We start from the raw sequence: 10,472 nt of genomic DNA, 5'->3' as shown, positions 1-10,472 counted from the left end.
CAGAAGCCTTTCTCCAAGCCTTTCGCAGCTTTGCTGCACGCAGATCTAGCCCCAAACTAATGATATCAGATAATGGATCCAATTTTGTGGCAGGAGATGCATGCTTACGAGAAATATGGAACCATCCAGAGGTACAATCAGTGCTCAAGCAGAGACAGTGCCACAGGAAATTCATACCTCCACAAGCACCGTGGCAAGACGGCTTTTATGAGCGCATGATGGGCATTATTAAAAAATGCTTAAGAAAAGCACTTTGCAGACAAAAAATAAACTTTATCGAATTGCAAACCCTTGTCATAGAAACTAAGGCACGGGGTCAACAACAGGCCATTAACCTATCTTTCAGATGACTTCTCCCAGAGAGAACAGTCCTCTAATATCTCTAGCAGACGAGGATCCAACTGACCGTTCATGTGTCAGAGCAAGTGACTTAGTGGGATGTTACAAACATCTTTCGAGAGTAATAGAAAAATGGAATGAAGTATGGACTTGTGAATATCTCACTGTTCTGAGTATCATTATGGAGCTGCAAGCCTATACAACAAAGTTCAACTCAAACCAGGTGATCTAGTCCTAGTAGACAGTGATGGACCCAGGTCAGATTGGCCTATAGGCAAAATTGTCGATGTTCATCTTGATCGCCAAGGTATATTACGAATAGTTAATGTCAGTGTCGAGGCACTACTACCTTAGAGATACTAGAAAAATTAGTAACTCTAGAATTAGCAGAAAATGAATGTTCTACTGAGGTAACTTTACCACAAGTTTCAGAGGACAGTGATTCTGTCCAACTGTCCAAGATGAGAAGGGGTAGAGGGAGGAGAGGAGAGTCGACATTCTAGTCACTACAATGCTGAACATTGAGAGGTGGCCATCTTACCGATCGAGGTAGCACGGAGCACTCGATTTAGTGGACCATTCAGAGGACATTCAAGCATCAGCAAGTGTCTGGATACCGCAGTGACTCCTACAACAATCATACGATCGTTCCAGCAAGCACCAGCTTGGCTTAATAGCATATTTTTGGTTTTAGAGAGCTCTTTATCACAAATTTATGTATTTACTTGTCGTTACGCTGCTGGCCCTCCTCTAAATAAGAAGTAAGTTTCATTTTGGACTAAACCCTCCATATACTTAGAGATAGATGCAAGTTAAACACGAGGTAGACAGTTATCTACAAATCTATTGAGATTTCAGCCTGTATCTGAACAACGCGAGATAAGCCTTTCTTCCACTTGACTTCAGACCGCATGTCGAGACAAGCCTAGTGATGCGTCGCCTTTGAAGCGTGCTTCTATCACTTCCAAACAGCTAAGCTGTCTAGTCATTTGTAGAACAAACCAACAGTGTTTTATTGATCTTTAATAAGATCAGTTTCATTTAACAATTTTATCAATGTTTTCCATTTATCCTTATAATCTAATGATGTGAATTTACATCTATTTATTTCTTTATACAATAACATAATATTATACCTATAATTTCTTCGGATGAAGAACCAGCATCGGATTATTAGTGCTAGTGACGTAGTAGTTGCTTAGCGCCTGTACCCACAATTTATGTTTGAGGGTGAAACTGACTCTTAATTTAATTACATTATACAGTCTTATCAATGTTTCATATTACATTGACTATTTTGAAATCCATAGGCACTAGTTCGTGTATTTAATTTCAATATCTGCTCATTTTAGTTTTCCTCTTTTTCACAAAAGGAGGTGGCCCTTCATAGGTATCGAATGTATCATTATTTAGATTAATTAATTTGAGTCGAATTTTTCTTCACAACAGTATCAGTTATGTATATATGTTAGTTTTATGGTGACCTAATTATATGCCCCAGTAAACTGGAGTTGTTGTAACCAGCCTTTTTTATTAATTCCCCTTAGACTCTTGATTGAAATTGGCTAGGCTTTGATTAGCCAGCGATACTGGGTTCGTGAGGTCATGACAATTACTCCTTTAGAGGTAACTTCCTCGTAATATTTTAGCAAAAATCTGCTCACATTACAAAACAGAGATTCTCTCTCTTGATCAGATATTTGATGGATTGAGAATCATTGTTAATAGGCTAAAGGCTCATGATAAAAATTAAATCTGCACCCAAACAGCCTAATAATAATTCAGTGAAACCAAAACTGATTTCATTTAAGTCTAATAAACACAAAACTAAATCCACTACTCCCATTATTAGAAATAAAAGTAGTAAAATAGGTACTTATTCTGGGACTCCCTCTGAAACTGTAGTTGATACGGCTGCTAAGACGACAAATCCTACAGGAGAAAAAAATGTTTGTTCTGTAGTAAGGAACCCCTCACTTATGAGTGTAGTACTTACTCCGACCGTAATTCTAGGTTTAAATGTCTTCAATAATTACACAGATGCACAAAATGCATGGGTTCTCATGACCCTAATAGCTGTACAGTTGCCTTACGTGTGCAATAAGTACCGCAAAAGTCAACATCATTACACCTTGTGTGGAAATGTGACAATCAAGATTAACGAATCCTCATAAAGATTCAACCAAATCGACATCTGTACAATATTGTAAAGTACATCAGGAAATAAATGTACTTGCTGCAGAATCAGGCAACACTACTACATTGCCTACAGGTCAACTAAAATTAATTAACAAGTCCAGGATCACCACTCGTGGTCTCTTTGACCAAGGTACTCAAAAGACCTTCATTACTTAACAACTAGTTGATCAGCTAAAACTGAAAACTTTATAACGAGCGAAATGAATTATTTCCGGATTCTTGACCAATAGTGGACCTCGGGACTACCAAGTTGTAAAATTATTGGTACATCTAGGAGGCTATACCAGCCCATTACAAGCCATCGTCGGTGATAAGATCCCCTCAGATCTACATGTAACAGGTCTTGGGAACACAGGTAAATTTCTTAAACGCACTGGCATAAAAGCTAGCTGATTACAAGATAAATTCTGCCTGTCTCAGCGACGTGGGTATTCTAATAGGAGCTGATTATTACTATAGGTTTATTACTGGATGCACCAGGCAACGAGGAATGAATTTGTTGTCATCTGGAGGAAAATTGCTCACAGGGCCGGTGCTACCCTATCTAAAATCTAAACCTACAATTAGCCAACAAAATAATTCAATAGTGGCATGACTAGGCTTAGAACATGCACCAATACAAATCAGAGACGTAACTGAGAATGATGAGTAAAATCACCCTATGTACAAATTATGGGATTTTGACACCTTCGGTATCGTCCCTGAGCAACCAAGTCCAGATGACACATGGACTTACCAACAACATCTCAACACAGTTATCTATCAGGATAACCAATAATGGGTTAAATTGCCCTGGAAGCTGAACCACCCTCAGCTCTCAGTAAACTATTTCATGGCCCAATTAAAATCACAGATAATTAGGCTACACTAGCAGCCTGGCAAATTACGACTGTATCACGAAGTAATACAGCAACAACTTTCTAACAAATTCATAGAAGTTGTTGAACAAAATAATAATAAATCAGGCCAATATTTGTCTCACCATGCTATCTTGTAAGACTCGGTGACGACACCGATTAGAATTAGGTTTAACTGTAGCGCCAAATTAAAGGCAGATAGCGTGTCCCTTAATGATTGCCAGCAAACTGGGCCTAGTCTAACTCAGAGACTACAAGATGTATTGTTGTGGTTTCGCTCTGGTATTTATGCTTACACGGCTGACACCAGAAAAGCCTTTTTGAGAGTAGGTTTGCAAGAGGAAGACCGTGATTTTACAAAATTTCTCTGGGTAAAAGATCCACAGGATCCTGACAGTGAGATCATCACGTATAGGTTCACATCAGTTCTATTCAGGGCTACATCTTCACCATTCTTACTCCAAATCACCTTGGATACTCATTTGAAGAAATCTATTAGCCCCCACAAGGCTGAAATTAGCGATAACCTATATGTCGATAACTTCCTGGGAACCACTAATGATGAAAACAAATTAGTGAAAATTTATCATGAAGCTAACCGCGAATTACTGGGAGCCAATATGCCTTTACAGTCGTGGGCCTCTAATAATCAACAACTGAATGAAATCATTGAGAAAGAATTTCCCAAGTATCAAGTACTATTTAAATTGAAAGTTCTAGGCATGAAATGGAATACTTCCACTGACGAATTAAATGTTATGACTGTGAAAACTAATAATTCTCCCTTAACCATGAGAAAATTACTCTCATAAGTCCATTTGACCCTTTAGGTTTACTTAGTCCTATTATAATTAAGGGAAAACTCCTCATGCAGGAGTACTGGTAGACGAATATGGGTTGGGATGATCTGTTACCAAATGATCAGCAAGATAAATGGCAGCAATTAACTGCGGATTTTAACAAGCTTAGTATTCTGAAATTCCCTCGTAATGCTTTAGGACAAATTTTACCCACAAATTTACATGTGTTCTGCGATGCCTCACGCCAAGTATATGGCACAGTAGCCTATATAGTTAACACTCAGCAATCATTTATACTTACTTCTAAGACTAGAGTGGCCCCCAATTAAAAAGAAGTCATTACCCCAAATGGAGTTAACTGCTTTATTAGTAGGTGTAAGGTTGGCTAATTGCCTGATCAAGACACTCGGTAATATTCACTTTGGTGAGATAGTAGTGTGGTCAGACAATGAGGCAATCTTACAATAGGTAAGAAACAACAACAGCAAATTTCCCTACGTCAGAAACAGAGTTATGGAAATACGAGAATTGTCAGCTGATTATAAACTGAGACATGTCCCCCCACCAAGAACAATCCAGCTGACTATATATCAAGAGGTTTAACCTTAAAACAATTAGTTAAAACCGAGATGTGGTTTACAAGACCCCAATGGGTGTTCAGTGGTCAGTGGCCTAAATAAAAGCCACAGGTCATAGTGACCAATATCACTGTCCCCACTGTGGATCCGGAACCCCCTCGATCTTTGGCTCTTAATCCTAACCATTATTCTAGTTTTGGTAAACTGCTAGGACTCACCCAAATTGTATTTGATTTCCTTAATATAATAGGTATTAAATATCAATTTCTTAGTCCTCTCAAATACTGGGTCAAACAAGTTCAAATGGAGACGTATGGTGGAGATATTATGAACGTCTTTCAGATAAATTAACCAAGTCTCTGGGCATTTGGTTTCATTCAGATAATTACGACATCTTAAGGTGTGAAGGACGCCTGCTTCATGAAGAGATTGAATTAGAAGCAAAGAATCCTACGCTTCTGCCTCGTCACCACAACATAACTAAACTTATAGTTTTATATCACAATGAACATGGTACATTGCACGGGTGGAGTGCTAGACACCCTCACTGATTTGCGACAGAAACTTTGGCTTCCCCAAGGTCGCCAAACTGTCAAATCCCTTATTAAATCTTGTGTGATCTGCAGGAGGTGTGATGCTCGAGTGTGTCCTTACCCAGGACCTCCACCACTTCCTAAAGAACGAGTTGTACACCTTCGTCCCTTAGAGACCACAGGTGTAGATTACACAGGAACACTTATTGTAACAGGCATTCCAGATCAAATTCCGGTGAAAGCCTATACATGCCTCTTGACGTGTGCAACCACACGAGGCGTACACTTTGAAGTAACTTCTGACATGAGTGCAGAAACGTTCCTACAAGCCTTTCGCTAGTTTGCAGTTCGTCGATCCTGTCCCAAACTGATGATCTCTGATAATGGATCTAATTTTGAGGCAGGAGAAGCTTGCCTAGCAGATATATGGATCCAACCAGAGGTACGTTCAGTGCTCAAGGAGAGACAGTGCCACTGGAAATTTATCCTTCCACGAGCACCGTGGCAAGGCGGATTTTACGAGTGCATGGTAGGCACTGTGAAGAAATGCTTAAGAAAGGCTCTACACAGACAGAAAATTAGCCGAACCGAGTTGCAAACCCTTGTCACTGAAATAGGGCAAGAGTCAACAACAGACCATTGATCTATCTTTCAGATGACTTCTTCCAGAGAGAACCTCTGAGTCCCTCTCATCTGTTTCATGGTGGTCTTCTGAGTCCTCTAATATCTTTAGTAGATGAGGACCCAAATTACCCTTCATGTGTTGGAAGAAAGGACTTAGTGGAAAGTTAGAAACATCTTTCGAGAGTGATAGGAAAGTAGAATGAAGTGTGGACTCGTGAATATCTAACTGCTCTGAGAGAGTATCATTATGGAGCTACAAGCCCATATAATAAAGTTAATTAAAACCAGGTGATCTGGTCCTACTTGATAGTGATGGACCCAGGTCAGATTGGCCTACAGGCAAAATTGTTGATGTTCATCCTGATCACCAAGGTATCTTAAGAATAGTTGGGTTCGGTGTCGAGGCACAACCACCCTGAAAACTCAAAAAACTAGTACCTCTAGAATTAGCAGAACACGAATGTTCTACAGAGGTAACTTCACCCCAAGTTTCAGAGGGCAGGGATGTTGCCCACCAGAGCACACGTCCATCTAGAGCGGCTGCTCAACAATGTAAACTGAAACTTAAATAGTGCTTTGATTCTGCTTAAGTACAAACAATTCTCATTTGAGTTTGAAGTGATCATGATGATTCTGTGATTAGTTAGTGTCTAGTAACTCAACAGTTGCAAGTCATAGTGACCCGAGACAGTGACCTCACTGGGGATTCAAACTCTCCTTGATCTTGAATGACATAAAGATTAACACTCTACATACTTAATTAATGTATAGCAATGTATATTACATCTTATATAATATTTTCTTCTGCCTAATTGCAGATTATAGCCATCTGTTATTGAAAATATTTGTCTGCAATGTGAGTCTGCAGAACACTACCCACAACCACCAATCCTGGAGTATGCAGCTCCAGCCTGGAGTCCATACCTAGTTAAACACAAGACAAAGTTAGAGAAGATTCAGCGGTATGCCACCAGGCTCGTCCCGGAACTGAGAGGATTGAGCTACGAGGAAAGGCTAAAGGAGCTGAACCTCACATCCCTGGAAAACAGAAGAGTAAGGGGAGACATGATAACCACCTACAAAATTCTCAGGGGAATTGACAGGGTGGACAAAGACAAACTCTTCAGCACGGGTGGGACACGAACAAGGGGACACAGGTGGAAACTTAGTACCCAGATGAGCCACAGAGACGTTAGAAAGAATTTTTTCAGTGTCAGAGTAGTTAATAAATGGAATGCACTAGGAAGTGATGTGGTGGAGGCTGACTCCATACACAGTTTCAAATGCAGATATGATAGAGCCCAGTAGGCTCAGGAATCTGTACACCAGTTGATTGACAGTTGAGAGGCGGGACCAAAGAGCCAAAGCTCAACCCCCGCAAGCACAATTAGGTGAGTACAATTAGGTGAGTACAAACCCCACCCACAACCCCACCCACATCCCCACCCACAACCCCACCCACATTCCCACCCACAACCCCACCAACAACCCCAAACACATCCCCCACCCACAACCCCACCCACAACCCCACCCACAACCCCACCCACAACCCCACCCACATCCCCACCCACAACCCCACCCACATCCCCACCCACAACCCCACCCACATCTCCACCCACAACCCCACAAACAACCCCAAACACATCACCCACCCACAACCCCACCCACAACCCCACCCACATCCCCACCCACAACCCCACCCACAACCCCAAACACATCCCCCACCCACAACCCCACCCACATCCCCACCCACATCGCCACACACAACCCCAACCACATCCCCACCCACAACCCCAACCACAACTCCCCCCCCCCCCACAACCCCACCCACAACCCCTCCCACAATCCCATCCACATCCGCACCCACATCCCTGCACACAACCCCACCTACATCTTAACCCACAACCCGACCCACATCCCTACCCACATCCCCACCCACATCCCCACCCACAACCCCATCCATAACCCCACCTCATCCCCACCCTCAACCTAATCTACAACCCCACCTACATCCCCACCCCACAACCCCACCCACTTCCCTGCCCACATTCCCACCCACATCTCCACCCACATTCCCACCCACAACTCCTCCAACAACCCTACCCACATCCCCCACCCACAACCCCACCCACAACCCCACCCACATCTCCAACCACAACACCACCCACAGGGCCCCACCCACAACCCCACCCTATCCCCACCCACAACCCCACCAACAACCCCACCCACATCCCCACCCACATCGCCACACACAAATCTATCCACAACCCCAACCCACCCACAACCCCATTCACAACCCCACCGACAACCCCACCCACATCCCCACCCACAACCCCACCCACACCTCCACCCTCAACCCCACCCACATCCCCACCCACAACCCCATTCACAACCCCACCCACAACCCCACTCACAACCCCACCCACAACCCCACCCACATCTCCTCCCACAACCAAACCCCCACAACCCCACTCACAACCCCACCCACATCCCCACCCACAACCCCACCCACAACCCCACCCACATCGCAACCCACAACCCCACCCACATCCCACACCCACAACCACACTCACCTCCCCACCTAAATCGCCCCCTACAACCCCATCTACATCCCCAGCCACATCCCTACCCACAACCCCACCTACAACCCCACCCACATCCCTACCCACAACCCCATCTACATCCCCACCCACATCCCTGCCCACATTCCCACCCACATCCCCACTTACAACCCAACGAAACAACGCCACTCACGACCTCACCCACATTCACACATACGCACCTACAACCCCACCCACATCCCCACCAAACAACCCCACTCACACACACACGCACCCACAACCCCACCTACCATCCCAACAAACAACCCCACCCACAGTCCTATACACAACCCCACTGGTAATCCCACTCACACACACTCACAACCCCACCCACAACTCGACCTACAACCCCACTCACACACACCCACAACCCCACCCACAACCCGACCTACAACCCCACTCATACACACCCACCCACAACCCCACCCACACACACTCGCCGTATTTTTTCATTATCTCATAGAGACAAATTGATGGAGGAAATAAAACTCTCATATTTCTCTCTCTCTCCAAATATCTCGAGAACCCGATTAATTTCTAAAATTGCTGAGGGATTTCCAGGAATGATAAAATGAGGTAATGGCGAAGTAATTACTGAGAGATGGGGACCGCCCAGAACGAGGAGAAAACTGACAATCCTCGAGAGAATTTTGAGGTGATGAGGAAGGCTGCCACGGTCACTGCCACGGTCACTGTCTCGGTCACTGCCACGGTCACTGTCTCGGTCACTGCCACGGTCACTGTCTCGGTCACTGCCACGGTCACAGCCTCGGTCACTGCCACGGTCATTGACTCGGTCACTGCCCCGGTCACTGTCTCAGTCACTGCCACGGTCACTGTCTCGGTCACTGCCATGGTCACTGCCACGGTCACTGACTCGGTCACTACCACGGTCACTGAGATGGTCACTGTCTCGGTCACTGCCATGGTCACTGACTCGGTCACTACCACGGTCACTGTCTCGGTCACTGCCACGGTCACTGACTCGGTCACTGCCTCAGTCGCTGCCACGGTCACTGTCTCGGTCACTGCCTCGGTCACATTCTCCATTCCTCTATCCCCTCGTCCCCACCATCACCAACTTTCCAGTCCCCTCATCCTTTTCACCATTACCCCTGCCCCATCCCATCGTCCTCCTCACTCTCCCCCACTCCTGTCCCCTCATCCTCCCCACCATTCCCCACTCCCTCATCCGATGCATTCCCAATGATCTGATGTTCCACTCACTGGAATATAAGAAAAACAGTTAAAAAAAAACAAAATGAAAAACACTGAAAAAAAAACTATGCTCTCGAAATGAACAGAATGGTAAACTACACAGCTCAATTCCAACGCAATGTCACACAAAATAATTAAATCAAAGGGCAAATAAATCGAAATCTATGAAAATTCAATTTATCAATGAAAATGGAAACATTGAAATGGAATCGTAACATATTTAGTATAGCATGTGTTGCTCTTACTTGCAACAGATGGTGCTGTTTCTTTAAAAAACATATTTTTACCTGTTACAAGGTGTGGCATATATACTTACGAAATGATCGGTATTGTAAACAACACAGCTCAATTCTGATGCAATTTTTCACATAATAATTAATTCAAAATGAAAATAAATTTGAATCTATGAAATTTCAATTTATCAAAGCAATCGGAAACATTGAAATGCAAACGTAACATATTCAGTATAGCGTGAGTTGCTATTACATGCAACTGATAGTGCTGTTTAAAAAAAAAAACATGTATTTACCTGTTTTAGGTGTGGCATGTCTACAGTAGGTATATAAAAACACGCGCTTATTCGAATGCAACGTTGTGTCAAAATTTAAAAGCAATTGGTAAAGATTTTTCGAAAATTTCCCTCACATGAAAAACACAGTTATTCAAAAGAAGCATGTTTTTTTCCGTCAAAGACGAGACATCTATATAGTATGTATATAAAAAC

General features: G+C 43.5%; 1 protein-coding gene across 1 annotated transcript; it reads left to right on the top strand.

The window, feature by feature from the left end:
* Positions 1-9,131: 9,131 nt before the first annotated feature.
* Positions 9,132-9,740, top strand: LOC138367073 (uncharacterized). The gene has a single exon (XM_069328470.1). The coding sequence runs from the start codon at positions 9,132-9,134 to the stop codon at positions 9,738-9,740; it is 609 nt and encodes a 202-aa protein (XP_069184571.1).
* The last annotated feature ends 732 nt before the right edge of the window (positions 9,741-10,472 follow it).

The sequence above is a fragment of the Procambarus clarkii genome, chromosome 21, assembly GCF_040958095.1.
Source record: "Procambarus clarkii isolate CNS0578487 chromosome 21, FALCON_Pclarkii_2.0, whole genome shotgun sequence".
Lineage (NCBI taxonomy): Eukaryota > Metazoa > Arthropoda > Malacostraca > Decapoda > Cambaridae > Procambarus > Procambarus clarkii.
The sequence above is the reverse complement of the archived record's forward strand: the minus strand, read 5'-3'. Positions and strand labels throughout refer to the sequence as shown.

What these genes read in the sequence shown, in the direction of transcription:
- LOC138367073 (XM_069328470.1), top strand. Translation starts at nt 9,132, where the DNA reads ATGGGGACCGCCCAGAACGAGGAGAAAACTGACAATCCTCGAGAGAAT.